The sequence below is a fragment of the Eriocheir sinensis genome, chromosome 36 (assembly GCF_024679095.1).
Source record: "Eriocheir sinensis breed Jianghai 21 chromosome 36, ASM2467909v1, whole genome shotgun sequence".
Lineage (NCBI taxonomy): Eukaryota > Metazoa > Arthropoda > Malacostraca > Decapoda > Varunidae > Eriocheir > Eriocheir sinensis.
In genome coordinates this window covers 8850062-8867184 of record NC_066544.1, presented here as the reverse complement: position 1 = coordinate 8867184, position 17123 = coordinate 8850062, and the positions used below count along the sequence as shown (strand labels likewise).

Below are 17123 nucleotides of genomic sequence, written 5' to 3'. Positions count from 1 at the left end.
CGTTCGTCTTTTAAAACCTCCGCGATTCCATGCGAACACTATGCTTAAGAGGATTGCATATCGGACTTTAAAATTTTTGCGACAGGATTGACAGTCGATAAGTGACATGTAGAGGCCTTGGTGGCAGTGTCTCGGGTCCTATAACAAGGGGGCCAAAGTTCCCATGAGGCCACAATGGGGTTACATTTGGTTAGCATTTCACAGGTTTCTGAATATGGAAGGGGTGGGGTGAACCAGCAAAGCCCTATTTTACAAGTCACTGGCCACACCACTGATTACAAGAAACTTAAGTATGTAGTTGATTGACTGATTTAATTCTTGCAAAAAAATACAACATGGGAAGGAGTGTACAAGATGGTTCAATTCGGAATATGCTCAAGTGTTCCGCTCACCAAAATGAAGCTCCGTAACTGCTGTCACGAGATAGCGAGTGGTAGGTATATTTGTATTACTTATTCTTAAATTGGACGACCTATCATTCGCTTGTCTCGAGTGCAGCTCCATGATCAACGAGCGGCAGTCAGGCACAATGAAGACAGCCCCCAGGAGGCATGCGCAGTGCTCTAGTCCTTCTTTTTTCTCAAGATGGCCGCCCATTGTTTACTATGTAGGTGCCACCAAGGAGTGAGACTTGTTCCCTCTTCACTAAGGTAACCCACCAACACTTTTTCTAATAAGATGAAGATAGTGATATTTGTGTTTGATGGTGTGAAAGGCGGAGGAGTGTGGAGAGGATGCAGGAGGCAGAGGGGGAGGAAGACGATCGAGAGGGCTGAAGAGGAGGAAGACAAACGAGTAGGAAAGGAAGAAGCCGCTGGAGTGGTGAATGGAAGACTAAGAAGAAAGAAAGCATTAGAGGATATGTTGAGCCTTTGATGTTAAATTCGGCAAGTATATCGTAACGTCGTCTGCTGCTGAGAGGTAGGTGGCCAGCTTGACGGACATGGGCCATCCAATTCCTACTCTGACTGGGGAGAAGCACATAGGAAAGGATATGCCCACCACCTCAAATTAAACATGTTAAATTTGTCTTGCCCGGAAAGAGAGAAATAAAGACTCCAGTGACCAGTTCTACACTCAGTTGACTGAGAGGTAGGGGAGAGTGGGACACTTTGAACATGAGGCACATTGGACCACTGGACATATAAGGCTCAATTTTTATCCCAGTCACTAGATGTCTCGTAGTGTAGAAGACCATCATCAACACGTGCATTGTCACTAGTCCTCCAGCAACAGTTCCAAGATGAGAGCTTGTTGCCCTGCTCATTAAATTTTGACCTCCCAAAGTAAAATTTCCAAGGTGAGGTCAACATGAACTATGGCATTAATAATGTGGTATCATATACTAATCACACATGGTTGGTTTGATATGAAAATCCTTGTATCATGGTTTGACAAAAAAATATTTAAAATAGCAAGAAATGAGGGCACTTGGAACCATTCAATAAGGGGCACACTACAGACGGTTCAATGTGCCCCACAATATATGTTCATTGTGCCCCCAAGATGTACAGTTTACTTCAATTTGGTTTGTGCAATAAGTGATATAACACTACAGTGGTGTAAATGTGTATATCTGCTCATGAACATTTAATATTAATATGAATGGAAGGCTAAAATTGATAGAAGTGAAGCTGATGGAAATTTGATGAAATCTGATGAAGCAAATGTGACTAATGGAAAGTCAATTTAAAAAGGTAGTACAGTAATGACTTGAACATGGACAGAGTTACCTTGTCGAAGTATATCAATAAATTTAAAGCTGGTCAGTGTGGACTTACTACAGACTTTACCCCAAACTATACTTCAGACGGTTTATGGTCTTAATGCACCACTGCCTAAATGCACCAACCCTTTGTCTGAATGCACCACATATAAGGTTCCAATGCACCACAGGCCTGGTCCTAATGCACCACTCCCAGTCTGAATGCACCTTTTATGGTTCCAATGCACCGACCTAAGGCCAGTTAATATTTTACATTTTAGCTCCTATAACTGCTTGTTTACTAATGGTTTAGGAATTGTTTATAAATAACAGCTCGTTTCCAGTCTCAACTGACACAATAGGCCTAACTGCCTGTTTACTGGTAGTGTGTTTACCAGTAGTTTAGGAGAACTTTCGACAGTAAGAACACAATGCCTTCAGTCAGTTACAATTCTGGGAGTACAGAGAAGACATCTCCAAGCCTTCAAGCCATTTACAATGAATACCACAAGACCTAAGGACTGGATTCACTTTCTATGTGTAGTGTGTGGTGACGTAAGACCACGCCAGGAAGCCAAAAATATACTTTATGACGAGACAAAGTTGCTCCCTCTACAAGTAAGGCTGAGCAAACAGAAGAAAATATGTAGGATCCAGAAGGATACACCCCATTTCGTCACCAGTCCGGTTTGTCACCAAAAATTAAAAATTTTAATGAAGAATAATAAAGACTTGCTGTATGATGCTTGTATTAATTTACTGTTACACTCTTGGTAACTAACACTGTGGTGAATGAGACTTCCATTTATTACTACATTCGGACTAGAAAGTGGGTGCATTCAGACTAGGCAGGTGGTGCATTCAGACTAAGCAGTTGGTGCATTCAGACTACAAAATTGGTTCATTCAGACTAGGCTGGGGGTGCATTCGGTCTGGTGCATTCAGGAGATGATGCATTACAGCCAACTAACCTTTAGACAGGAAAAGACCATACAGTTAGCCTTTACTGCTGAAGATAGTTCTAATGAAGCTGACAGAAAAGATATTCTTCAAGAGAAATGATACTGTTATGAAGAAGATTTTGGGATGAACTTACTCAAGACCAAGCAGCAAAGCAGCCAGAGAAAAGTGACATTGTCATAATAAAAATAAACCTGTAAATTCCAGTTGGGCATTTCATGTTGGCCAAATAGTTTGTGGATTTGCAACAGAATATAGAGAAACAAAACAGTGTTGATTTTCATTGCCAGTTGAGGAAATGTTCTGGGAAATTAAAAAGACCAGATTGGGAAGACAAGTCATATATAATGATAGATGATTTTCTGATGTGTCTGCCCAAACCCATAGCGACAGGAGGCACTGAAAGAGTGCAGTCCAGAATTCAATTTATTGCAGACTTGGACCAATATAAATGTTGCTATCTTCATAATTGTTAGCTTGCCTGAGGATTATCATTATTCACTGTACACAAAACACAGAAAGGTCGATATTCGGTTCATAATAAAATGTCCTTAGTTCAGTCTTATTCATTGGCAGTTCATTTATGAGCTGCACTGTATAGAAATAAATTTGAAACTCTGTACAGTACTACTTGCTTTCTTTCTCAAAATGACACCAGTGGACATGTACCAATATACCCCATTTACTCCATATTAATATTCAACTCACCCCACCTGTGGGTTAGATTGAACCGTTATTATTTTTCAATCACCAGTTTGTCAGATGTCTCATTAAGAGGAAGAATATCTGAAATCTAAAATTATGTAAATTGGACATAGATGCCATGACACTTTTTGTGTACTGGCCAAATTGTAAAACATCTTTAACATGCTCCACTCTCCCATATTGCACAGCTAAGTGGATTTGGGGGATTTCTCGGTGTCAGGCAGGTTACTGCATTACTTTCCATAATATTATAATAACAATTTTCGAAATTAACTGGCTGCTCTTAATAAACTAAAGAGTCAATTGATGAGGGAACATTTTGAGATCAACAAAATTACACTGCTATTTCAACTTTTATTTATAAAAATATTTTTTATGAAAGTGGCTGAATCTGTGACGCGGATGGAAAGGGTTAAGAAGATAAGGTAAATTGCTTTGCAGTTGAACTGAACAAAGATTGTTTTACCTCTGTTGTAGTGCAGATTTATATGTATTAGAACAATATATGGTGCTGTTAAGATTAAGTACTCTGAAAGAGAATGTACCTTAGGTTTATATTCACATTTGCTCTTCTAGATTGGTGTGCCAGTTACAGATGCAGTTGGTTTGCACAATGCCAGTATCCTTCCATCCATCTGACCCCATGGTATTTTCAGCATTTCTCTAGTGAACTGATTTTGTGTATACAGGATTTGACTTAAATCTCATGTTGACCTGTCTCCATATCCACTTTTGTTTCAATGTTCTTAGCCCATCCCACCGCCACTTCCAACTCATTCCTAACATTAGTACTTTATTTGAAAAACAAAACTTATCAAGGTTTCTACCTCTAGTTTTCCTTAACTTCTACACATGGCATCTTGTTCTTCCTGTGTCTCTGATTATATTTGTCCAAATTTTTCTATTCCTTTATATTAACTCCTTGAAAACTTTTTCCTATCTTCCAACTTAAGTCGTTCAATTTCTCCAACCTCTTCTCGTGGGACTAAACTAGGCACATTTGGTTGGAGCTCTTTGAATCCTCTATTTTCTTTGTAATCCTCTTAAATTCTTTGTTTCTTTTTGTAGTGAACTTACCACATCTGCATATTTAAGCTTGGAATGTATTATACACTATTAATTCCTTAACATTTTATCAATGAAATTAAATGGCACTTATGTTTTTGTATACTCTATATGTTTTATATGTGTGCATGCATTCCTGTAACCTATTTTAGTTTGAGACTTTACTTCTCCCGACTGTAACTGTCGGCTCTTCAGCATTGCTTAATACAAGAAATAGGATCCATCATGTAAAATTTTGCATTTCCATTTTATACTGCTTTATTACATCATAACCATATACAAAAGTAATAATTGTAAATTACATTTATGGAATGTTGTTACTAGGAATAAGCTTTGAATTAACTTAAGAGATTCTTGAATATTCATGAACACTAGTATGTACAGAACTTGTTATCTTATTAAAAATTATTCTTGATCTACTGGTGCATAAATATTTTCTTTACAGTTACTGATGAAAGGGATGTACAAATGCAGGACACAGGGAGGACCCATGACTTGGGAATACAACCAAGTGATGTCTGATGAACCTTAAAAATGGTGTGTGGAATCTAAGGTGATTTAGGAACTAGGCTCTATATCTACACCCATTTCCATTTCATATGTCAAAAAAAGTTTTACTAGAGGGTAGTTAATGGGAGTTCAGTACAAGTTTCATTAAGTTTTAGCTGCATTATTCCTGTACTTTTGAGCAACTGTTAAGGAGCTTTCCTAATCTAAAGTTTGAAAACTGGATATGGCTGTAAGGTTGCTTTGCATGGTAAGATTTTTTAACACTGAACAATGACTGATACTAAATCTTTTGTCACTATGAGTTTATTACAAACATTATTTTATAAATGCCAAACCATGAGCCATGTTTACAGATTTATTATTAGTTGATTTAATTGACAGGATTTGCTGGGAGGACTTTACCAGTGCAGAGGCCAAAGCCAACCTTGTGACCTTCGCCTTGGCAGTAACCAGTAATGACAACCTCATCACCGTCCTGTAAGAATTTCCGTGTCTCACCGTTGCCTATGTCCACGGTCTTGCTGCCACGCCAAGACAGCTCCAACATTGAGCCGAAGGAATCTTCAGTCTGTCAAAACAAGTGGTAATCACATGGTGATAAGCCTCACACAAAGCAAGTACATATAACAAAGTATCTGAAAACTATGGCAAATTTGTATTTATCTTGTATATGGTACATGGCAAGTTACTTTGCTTAATTTTTTTCCATTCCACACTTTCACATTTAATCCTTAGTCTTACTAAGATACTTTCTGAATCATCCCCACTTCCCTTTGCTCCTGGGTAAAAGGTCCTGGCGCACGATGACGCAAAACCCGTCATAAAAGTTAAAAAAATTGATTAAAAATTAACCCGCTCATGCACCGTAAGTTTCCAATAAGTTTCTGTTCCACTCACCATGCATTTCTCAGGCCCGACCAGCCCTTTTTTTGCCGCCGCGATACTCTACATTCCCAGATGTATTTTACCCTCACAGATATATCGTACCCAAATAAATTTGGTATCAATGGCTTCATAAAGACTTGTTCTAGAACACGCACAAATATAAATAGAGGAAAATATATATATAAAAAATACAAACTCATTTCAAGTCTCCGTATGGAGTATTGTAGACAATAAATCCTAAGTACCAACTCTTCCCCACTCGCTATCTTGAAATTTTGTGGGCCAACTTTTTTAGCCGAATATATGTTTCGAAGCGGAATTTAGTGAAGATTCTTATGGTATCCTCATATGCCTATTAGTTCCCGAGTTACACCAAGAAAACTGTATTTGTTTCCTCTCCCGTTAGAGTAGGCTAACAACTAAAAATCGCTCCACGCTCCTCATCTACGCTCCTTAGAAAGGTTTCCATATGTTACCATTAAGAAACTTATCCCAACAAATGATGCTCCAAATTTGACGCACTTCCAACGAAAACTTAATTTTTAATAAATTTTTTAAACTTTTATGATGCGTTTCGTGTCATCGTGTGCCAGGACCTTTTACCCTTGATGACGCGAAACGTGTCATCGTGCGCGAGAGGGTTAAGTTTTCGGTGAAAGTGCGTCAAATTTGGGAGCGTCATTTGTTGGGATAAGTTTCTTAATGGTAACATGTGGCAACCTTTCTAAGGAGCGTAGATGAGGAGCGTGGAGCGATTTTTAGTTGTTAGCCTACTCTAGACGGGAGAGGAAAAAAACAGTTTTTTCGGTGTAACTCGGGAACTAATAGGCGTATGAGGATGTTGAGGATACCATAAGAATCCTCACTAAATTCCGCTTCGAAACATATTCGGCTAAAAAAGTTGGCCCACAAAATTTTGAGCTAGCGAGTGGGGAAGAGTTGGTACTTAGGATTTTTTGTCTTCAATACTCTATATGGAGACTTGAAACAAGTTTGTATTGTTTATATATATATATTTTCCTCTATTTTTATTTGTGTGTGTTTTAGTACAAGTCTTTATGAAACCAATGATACCAAATTTATTTGGGTACGATACATCTGAGAGGATAAAATACGTCCGGGAGTGTAGAGTATCATAGCGGCATAAAAAGGCCGGTCGGGCCTGAGAAATGCATCCCAGCCCTTGTCTCTAAGAGTTTAATTTCATGCAGCAGGATTTGTAGCAAGGCTCCATGAAACTGCAATGGCATTCATGGCAATCTTCCCGTTGTTGATTACAGCTTCATTTCTACAAGCAAGCAACATATACTCACACTACCCTAGTCTTCACTGCAACATGACATCTGCCCCTCAACAATCCTTCACTTCCAGGCTACAAATATCAATCCAGTGTAGGTAGTGCACACATGTCTAAGGTTTTGTACTTTACTGTTACTAACCGGTCCTGATATAGTTCCTGAAGCCAGAAGGTCACCAGGGCGCATGTTACAGCCAGTGATAGTGTGATGGGCAAGCTGCTGCTTCATGGTCCAGTACATGTGGCGGAAGTTACTGCGACACACTGTCCCCGCCTCCTTTCTCCCAGCACCTGCAGTAGCAGAACACAAGACAGTGGTATCATTTCTGACAGTAAGTAAAAAAATGCATTTAAAGCCAAATCATGAAAGTAGGTGATGAGAAATGTACGATAATTTCTGAGTTTCTAAAATAATATTGTAATGATGGCAACAGTCTCAAAGTTTTGTGGTAAAATCTGGTTTCTAAAGTGGCTTTTAATAGCAAAATAGGTAAAAAATATTGCAACTGTAGGCAACCCCAAGAAACTGGTAATAATTCTATATTGGTCACTCGACGAGAGACTATCTTTTTTTCTGCGGTAGAATGAAATCATTATTGTCTGGAAGCTTTTGGCATCTCTAGGGTGGCACTTATCCGGTTCTCTGTGTCCTTGAGACCAAAATAGCTTCAGTGGTCTACAGACCTTACTGGGAAGCAGGTGCATATTTATGGCAAGGCCTCTTTTCCTCTTACAGACTGTTGACTTCCCAGACCAACCTCTCGACGGCAGACGTGAAGAAACACGTTCTTTAGAGTAAAAAGAATGCAAGAAAAGCAACTGAGGAAGCCAGAAGAAGAGAACAGAGTGCAGTGAGTCACGCCCCTAGGTCAGCCTCCGCTGACAAGCCCACAGCCACCACTTCTTTTGCCCCTGACCAGCTAGAACATGTGCCAAGGTTGGTTGCCTGTATCCACATCCACAATGTAAACAGAGCACTTGCCCTGTATCAACATGGCGTCGTCTGCTAAAGTAAGGGCTGTCACGGCTTGTGCTGCCATTACCCAAGTTATGGAGTTGTTGCTGCAGTTAAATGGAAAAAAGAAGCTGTTGTGAGTGTGGCGTGTCTGTGGTTCCTCCGTGCCAGTTCTCATTGTCACCATTGTGCGTGAGCGGCCAACCCACCCATCTGTACTCCGACCACATAAACACGTGGATCGAGTAACAACAAACACACACACACACACACACACACACACACACACACACACACACACACACACACCCCAGACTCATCATGAACCATGGCAGATGTTTCTCACAAACAAAAATGGCTTTGCCATTTCCTAGAGTGTGTTAGAACTTATTTGGTGAGTGGTTCATACAAACCAAACATACCCAATGGCAAGAAGAGAGCAGTGTTAAAGACGACTGCTCACTTCTTGCCAAGAGCTAGGTTTGGTTCATGTTAGCCACTCACCAAATACGTTCTAATACACTCAAGAAATGGTGAAATCGTTTTTGTGTGTCAGAAACATCTTCAATGGTTCCTAATGAGTTGCGTGTGTGTGTGTGTGTGTGTGTGTAATTCACCTCACCTCTTGGTCTGCTGCGGGTCTCTCTCGAGACAGCCAGCCGTTCCCCTACGGAAGAACACAGAGCTCATAGTACCGATCTGCGACAACAAGGTCACAACTCCTTGCCTGACGTCGCGTACCTACTCACTGCTAGGTGAACAGGGGCTACACGTGAAAGAAGATAAGATGTGTGTGTGTGTGTGTTGTTATTCGATCCATATGTTTATGTGGTTGAGTCAAGATGGGTGGGTTGGCCGCATGTATGAGCAGTGATGACAATGAGAACTGGCATGGAGGAACCACAGGCAAGCCACACCCACAACTGTTTCTTCCTTCCATTTAGCTGCAGCAACAAGTCCATAACTTGGGTAATGGCAGCACAAGCCGTGACAGCCCTTACTTTAGCAGATGACGCCATGTTGATACAGGACAAGTGCTTTGTTTACGTTGTGGATGTGGATACAGGCAACTGACCTTGGCCGTGTGTGACACACACCAGGAAAAGTTGGAGTTGCCGGTTGCCCTAGCTGGCGCCAACGTGGTGGGAAGAAAAAAGCCCTGTGTGACACCAGCTTACGGATAACCGTGAACTCACTCCTGGTTGGGCGTACAGGCGTTGCCCGTAGCCCCCAACGGTTGGACGAAAATGGCCATTGTGACACCGCCTTAAGGCAGTGAAGCCACTGATAGGGTGAGCGTCGGCGATGACGTCATCGGACTCCCAGCGAATCACAAGCGTGTTTTGAGAACCGTCAACCAATCGTAAGGCAGCTACCTTCATCTGAGGCTTCAAAACGACCCGTTCTCTCTTCCCGTTTTCTCTCTCTCTCTCTCGTCATAGCCACAATGTTGGAGGAAAACGTCCAGTGTGATACTACCTTTAAAGGTAGCATGAGTGACGTCAATCATAAGTAGACGTGACCTGTACGCGTCAAAGCAGCACAAAACTCAGGGTGATAATGCACGAGTCGGGATGGTAATAATTTAGGACTAACCGCGAAACTCGAGAGGGTACTTTAGATATATTTAGTTTCACAAATTTTTCATTGGTACTTTCCCCTCAAATTCACAGTTTTTTTGAGTATACTTGCAAATAAAACATACGGAGAGATGCAGACCAGTAAGTAAAAAGGGATCCACAATAAATGTTCTATAAGTTACTCCTTCAAAAGAGACAAAGAGCAAACCCTTCTCAAAGAACAGCTCCGTGGTATCCTTAAGTAAAATGATGTTTAAATTTTTTCGTCACTTGTGTTATTATCAGAGGGATTTACGGGTTTTACTCAGGTAGTACAGGAATGATACTTCATTACAAAAGGATTGTTGCATAAATGAGCCAAAGCAATGGATTGAATTTTTATGTTTTCAAACAAGAGTAAAGTAGGCGACGCTCCCTTAACCCCTAACGGTTGGCTGACGTGGTATACTGTTAACACGTAGAGGTCGGTTGATGTGGTATACCATCCGGGCTAGAAGGTCGGCTGACATGGTATACCGTCAATATATATTTGTAGCCCAATTGAGCAACTTTTCGCTGTACTGGCTAAACTGTGTGTTAGTGCATACAAATAGGTCCTCACCCCGCTCAGTAGCCAGTCTCTTCCTGCATGTGATAATGAGTGAACGTGATTTCTCGAGTTCTCATGCGTTCAGGTCGCTGCGCTCCCCTCAGCCCGACAAGCACAATGCTCTCTCTCCCTCTCGCCTTCTCTCTCACCACGAAACATCATGGTTTGGGGCAGAGTGAACAGACCTTGAGAGACCTAGGTGTGGCGGGTGGTGTTAGCAGCTCACCCCGCACCAGCCCGTCGCCATAGCCACACCACGCGCACAAACACATAGGCTCTCCAGCATGGAAAGTTACTCCATTTATACTCGTCATATCTCAGCATACACACAGTGCAGAGACTTCCGGTTGGTCTCATTTGAAAGAGGAAGACTTGAAAGTAAGTAATGATGTGTTTTTAAGTCAGTACAGTATATAGGTTAAGAGTGAGCGCAATGGGAAAGAGTGAAAATCGGCAGGTTTCCACTTACCCAGCTGTACTATAGCGTAGTGGGTGGGTGGGGTGAAAACTCATACAAGCTCAAACCTGCTGACCTTTGGGGGTTAAATACCGATGACTTTGGCAATTGAGTTAGTTCATATAGTTCATTTGTAGCAGCTGCAGCCAGGGTTGCTTTGATTAGCTCATGGCCGATTGAAAAAAAGTTTAATGCAGCTTCATCCCACTCATCTTACGAAACTGCCTATTCCACATTGCTAGTGGTAATTCTATTCCCTGTAGTTAACTTTATCACATACTAGTTACTTGGTTTCTTCATTACTGGAGTATAAAATAAAAGTGGATTGTGAATGTTAAAAAATTAAATTGACTAAAATTAACCCTTTCCTTGCGTGCAGTGTGGACGCGACTATCCCCTCAGGCGCAGTCGGGCAGCCCAATTAGGGGTCTCTTTTAACCTCTGTACCTCAAAAAACTATTCATCACAGCTAAAAACCAAAAACACCATTGGAAAGAGGAGGTCCAGATCTATAGGAGTCGTTTATGTATGCCTCTCTTGCGAACGTACATGCACGTTCAGGGAGTGTTGAATGTTAACACTTACGTCAGTGCATGCATGATGATCAGCCATATTGAGGGAACTGCGGACATCTTTTCTTCAGATTCTGGCAAGGGAGCATTGCCAACTGCAATATTTACAACTATTTGGTCAAAGAATCAGTCAGTGATAGGTGAAGCTATGCAAAAATGCCGCTATATTGGGCAAGAACATCCACCAGTTACTCGTCTGTAGATTTGCCGCGCTAGGCTGATATGATTTTCCACCAAATTTAGTGAAGAATCCACTCAATTGGCAATCCTGTGTTGTGAGAATTAAGTGTTGGAACACTCATACGTGGGAGATTTGAGTGTGGGTGGAGGCCACAGCGGGCGTTTAGCGCCACCAGCAAATACGCCTAACGCCTGCTGCAAGGGGTTAGCAATGAAAGGGTTAAAGCTAATACGAGTTGAAGGCAAAGTTGTTTATATAAACATTTTTTAGTCATACTAACTTTTTCATGGAACTTTCAAGCAACTGTACAAACAAATAGTTAGATGTGATGAAGTTCTGAACATTATGGTGTAATCAGATTTTAGATTAGTCGGAAAGGGAGGGAGGCAAGCAATTCCTTATTCAGGGGGGTAGGAAACTTTCTATATAAAGTTATAGCAAAATAGAGTATGAGTAAATATGATTTAAGAACAAATAGGTGAAAACTAACATTCAGTCCATTACAAGTGACCCTGACTACTGCAAATAGCTAATTGTCACTTACTTTTGATGCCTACTTCCAGCTTGATGTCATAATTATACTTGTCATCATGCTTCAGGTACGGGAAGGGTGTGGGGTCCTGTGGGTAATTGTCAACCACGAAGGGCTTGAGTGCCTCCATGGTCACCACCCAAGGTGAGATGGTGGTGCCCATGTTCTTGGCCAGAAAGGGACCCAGTGGCACATACTCCCATTTCTGGATGTCGCGAGCTGGTGATAATAAGCATTACTCCAAACTAAGTACGTAATTGCTTTAATATATGTAAACATTAATTAAATAATGGTTAATATAAATACAACCACAACGTATACCATAATGCAGGATATACATTACTCACCACTCCAGTCATTCATCACCACCATGCCAAAGATGTGGTTATGAGCTTCCTTTACACTAATCGGCTGCCCCAGTGTATTCCCACCACCCACAAAGAATGCCATCTCCAACTCAAAGTCCATCAGGCGACACGGCCCAAATACAGGTGGCTCATCATCCTTGGGTCGAGTCTGACCGTTTGGCCGGTGAATTGAAGTGCCAGACACCACCACACTGGAGGCTCGGCCATGGTATCCCACAGGTAAGTATTTCCTGGAGGAGATAAATGAAAGAATGCAATTTTTTTTACAGATGTAGACATTGAATTTTGCATTGACTTGATCACATCTCTAAAATACTCCACTTTCACCTTGGCTATTACTTATCATCTGCAGACTTACCAGTTTGGCATGAGCGCATTCTCCTTTCCTCTAAACATGGTGCCAACATTGGTGGCATGGTCTATGGAGGAGTAGAAGTCAGTGTAGTCACCGATGTTTGCTGGAAGGTGCATAGTTGCCCCAGCCTGTGGCACCAGTGCTCTGCAAAACCATAACACAAGTTACCTATATCTAGGATACATATTAATTAATATTATAAACTTCACTGAAAATCTTATTAGAGTACAGCTATGGTACAAGTAGGTAAAGGTAGAAATTTATTACATCAATCTCTACCCACTTTAAAATCCATCTTGTCTGGCCTCATATTCACAAAAACCAGGTACTTCATCGACTTTGATTCATCCTGACTGGCCTTGTACATAGTCACTAGTAACAAGATAAAATTTTACATTGCTAATCCTCATCCATTTACATTCATCATGTCTGGCCTCCTACTCACTTTGCCCTCAGCTGGCAGTCATCACGGAGGGTGGGCTCATCATGAGCCAGGAGGCGTTGGAGGGTGGCTCGAGCCTCACTCCAGGCAGCAGGACCAAGGCCCATGAAGCTGTTCAGGGTGGACTGGAAGACAATGACACATTAATTTACAGCATATAAATTATGTTGCTGTACAGTACTGGTGTTCAGGAGGGTTCTTGCATGCTCTGTGACTGGTAGCCCATGCATGACCTGGGTTCAGTCATGCACTAAGTCTTGTTTCCCCTGGAATTGTTTTAAAAAAGGGTGGACAGGACACATATAGGTGTGAGCAATTAGTTTTAACGGAATAGGTGCGAGCAATTATTTTTGGCAGAAGATACTAGAACACTACCAGACCACTAAGCTGTAGTTACTGTATTCCCATCAGAAATAAAGGCTACCATTTGTCTCCTGCATTTATGTAACTATCACCTGGCTAGTGTGCAATACCACAGGGCCTAGTGAAAGCAAAAGATTCAGTTCAGTGATGCAAAAATATGAATGATTCATGTCCATTACAAAAGTACAATAGCAATGATTATGAATATTTGAAAATGGTTTTAGTCTAAGAATAAAGGAATGTTGAAAAGAAACTTAGTGTGTACTCGTGTGTGTTAAATCAAAAGTATTCGGAAGAAACTGTGAATGTGGAAAAGGGTGGCTGAATGGTTAGAGTGTGGGCACGAGGTCCTGAATGGTTAGAGTGTGGGCACGAGGTCCTGAAGGATGTGGGTTTGCATCCCATCTGCTGCCACAAGTTGGGATTTTTCGATCTTCGAGTGGCCTAAGGCGACCCACATGCTGCCCTGAAGACCATATATCAACCCAGACTCTAGATTCCTTGTCTAAATAGAGAATCAATGATGAGCTCCAGGGGGCAGTATGAGGCAAGCAAGATAGCGCCACTATGAACACTTGCATGTGTCATAACAAGCTGGGCCAGCCATCGCTCCCACCAAGAAAGCCTACTGGTGCCAAAAGCAGAAAAAACAGGATAGTATAGTTTTCATGCATGTAGTATAGCATAGCTTGCATGAATAAGTTGTCAGCAGCACGCCACATAAACATGCCAGGAAGGGATGTGAGGACAAAGTAAACAAGAAAATGTGTGGACAGGATCATATGATGCTTGTCCTTTTTGTAAGAGGAAGAGGATAAAAGAGCAGAAAATATACAAGACTTAAGATTCAATTGGTTATATATATATATATATATATATATATATATATATATATATATATATATATATATATATATATATATATATATATATATATATATATATATATATATATATATATATATATATATATATATATATATATATATATATATATATATATATATATATATATATATATATATATATATATATATATATATATATATATATATAAGCTAGCTTAGATTAAGGCCACAGCCCCAAAGATGTATTCTAGAGGTGATGCTCCTTTTTTTTTTTATAGTTACCTCCTTGAATACATGCTGCTGGTTCTTGAGCTGCGGCCCCGTGAAGAGCTGGGCCAGGATGGACAGGTCCAGGATCAGGTCACCGATGGCCACGCCGATACGCGGTGTTGCCTGCAATTAATGAGTCGCCGATAAACCATTCAATATGTTCAAAATTATTAGACTGACATCTATCAAAGGTCATTGCATTAAAGGTAAAGTTGTGGGCACACACTATGGCTGCACGTGACCTCAATGTTCAGCCTAGGGTTCGAACTCAGGCCCGCGGATTCGAGCGTAGCTAGGCGTGACGATCCTAAATTCCTATTAATGAGTATGTAATATAAATGGCATAGACACTGGGAAACTATACATGATCAACAATTTGAATAAAAGATGAGCGAGAAATTGACGTTAAGCAAGGTGAAACTATTTAAAAATAATATTCGCTGTTTGCTCATGTTTTTGAATGGGATAACATGCTGAGTTCCTGATAAGTCTTAAAGTCTGAAGAAAGCTTACATGGAATGGCCGAGGAATTTCAGTAAATAAATGTATAGGTCTGAATATGAAGAAAACAAGGTCAATTGATTAATAATCAGTTGGAGAAATATCATTTGAGACATTGGAGGAATACACATATCTTGGACAAACAATCAGCGCAAATCTAGCCCACGAAAAACAAAATCGGAAAGAGAATATAAGTACGTGAGACAGAGCTTTTGATAAACCTCGTGAATGGTAACATGCCACTCTCCTTGAAGTGCATACCATCAATGTATCCTGGCAGTCCACCGATAAACATGCAAAGTAACTGAGTGACAACCAAAAAAAAAATGTTGGTTAGGCCAGCTGATTCATTAACAAGGGGCGCAGGATTAATATTGTTGCTCGGAACTTAGTGCGATTCATGTAAAAGTTTCGACGTAGATTTAATAATTGATATTTGTTTCTTTGTATTGTCAACGCGGCACGCCCATCCTAAAGGTTTAACCCGCTGGCTGCAATGACACATATAGTTATTATCAAAACTTTGCGCTCGACTTCGACTCTACGAATCAAGAGTTGATCAGATCAAATTTGCAACTGAACCCTCAATCGTAGGCACTATTAAATTCCTCCCTTCCACCCTTCCGGTCCACAGGGATAATGAGGGATAACCTGATTTGAGCATTCTCCCCTCCTCTTGAAGAATAAATTAATGATAATCAATACATCGATCATCGTCATCAACCTATCGCTGTGTCCAACTATTCATGAGATATGCAGTTTTTTTTTCTTTCAATTTAACATGCACGAGATCATGACTTGTGTACTCTTAACATTCTGGACCTATAGAATGCAACAAGCATGCAGGAAACAATAGAGGAGGGATCGAGGGATGGAAAGAATACTGTTAGCAAATTTGAAGAGCCCCTCGATCCCCCTTCGCCTTAACTTTTGACAAATATTCATTATGGATCGAGGCGTTACAAGTTTCCTTGTTTGGAGTGGCTGTATTGATCGACCTTAATTTTGTAGCATCTACGTAAACATCGAACAGGCTTATGGTACGCGTCCCAACTTTCATTAAGTGACCCCCCACAAGCGGGTAGGTAGTATTCCTGAATAATGAGCCTCCGCTTGGTTACTGTGCGCATGGAGGGAAGACGGCGCCCCCCACCTCCCACTACCCCGGCGTCAAGGCCAACCCCGCTATATTAGACAGCTTTACTATACATTATCATGCCGCAACACCTGTTATGCTGTATGTTTTAAGTGTTTCAGATTTACGTAACAATGACAACTTACATCCTTGGTTACAGCTGCATGCATATTAAGTATTATTCATGTTATTCCAGTCAGCAAAAAACTTGTTATAACCATCAAGTACGTGATTTGCACCTTGATGTCCCCACCAGACGCTCTCCACAGCTTCACCTTTCCAGAAAAATTAAGGGACGAGGAAGAATCTATTGCTAAATGATTTCTTTACCCTCGCCAGTTAGCGGCAGCCCATCTGCCCACACTGCAACTGCACAAGAAGGTAAACTACTTATCGCTTGACAGAAACATTGTTGAACAGTTTCGTTTCGTGGCATACTCACGTTGCCAGGCGTCGAAAACACTCCATACGGCAGGTTCTGGATCGGGAAGTGGCTGTCAGGGTCCACGTCTACAAAGGATCTCATCTTGAACATTCAGTAACCACGACACTTCTTTCCTCTTACTGCCTCGCGGGTCCTCCACTGACTGGGCAGCGCACGCCACGCCAGACAGCGGCAGCAGATAGAGTTGTCAGGGGTTGCCTTATTCTACATTTCATCCCTAATAATACTCCCATTCCTTGGATATATAGATACCATAATTATTGATGCACATCGGTTGATATCAGACTCAATTCTTTGCTTCGCTAGTGTTCTCTGCTGTGAGCTTGATGTGTTTCCTGGACCTGTGGCGGCGCCCGGCGGACCAATCCCCACCGCGGCCTTGGGGGTGTGTCTCGCCCCGGAG

General features: G+C 41.2%; 1 protein-coding gene and 2 long non-coding RNA genes across 3 annotated transcripts; 2 read left to right on the top strand and 1 right to left on the bottom strand.

The window, feature by feature from the left end:
* The first annotated feature begins 735 nt into the window (after nucleotides 1-735).
* Nucleotides 736-4989, top strand: LOC127007727 (uncharacterized). Its single transcript, XR_007760471.1, has 3 exons — nucleotides 736-1092; nucleotides 3947-4016; nucleotides 4881-4989. It is a non-coding gene; the product is annotated as an uncharacterized LOC127007727 (long non-coding RNA).
* LOC127007725 (fumarylacetoacetase-like) lies at nucleotides 4669-17001 on the bottom strand. Its single transcript, XM_050878974.1, has 8 exons — nucleotides 16718-17001; nucleotides 14652-14762; nucleotides 13162-13283; nucleotides 12720-12860; nucleotides 12341-12591; nucleotides 12006-12212; nucleotides 7270-7418; nucleotides 4669-5513 (listed from the first exon to the last, which is right to left on the bottom strand). Exons 1-8 carry the CDS (start codon nucleotides 16808-16810, stop codon nucleotides 5316-5318), a joined length of 1272 nt encoding a protein of 423 aa, XP_050734931.1. The 5' UTR covers nucleotides 16811-17001; the 3' UTR covers nucleotides 4669-5315.
* Nucleotides 12432-13589, top strand: LOC127007728 (uncharacterized). Its single transcript, XR_007760472.1, has 2 exons — nucleotides 12432-12580; nucleotides 13173-13589. It is a non-coding gene; the product is annotated as an uncharacterized LOC127007728 (long non-coding RNA).
* Nucleotides 17002-17123: the final 122 nt, after the last annotated feature.

Bases quoted from the DNA above. Each gene is read 5' to 3' on its own strand.
- LOC127007725 (XM_050878974.1), bottom strand. From the start codon at position 16,810: ATGTTCAAGATGAGATCCTTTGTAGACGTGGACCCTGACAGCCACTTC. The intron at 13,284-14,651 runs GTAACTATAAAA...ATTGTCTTCCAG, and splicing joins AGCAGCATGTATTCAAGGAG to TCCACCCTGAACAGCTTCAT. The intron at 12,592-12,719 runs GTAAGTCTGCAG...TATCTCCTCCAG, and splicing joins AATGCGCTCATGCCAAACTG to GAAATACTTACCTGTGGGAT.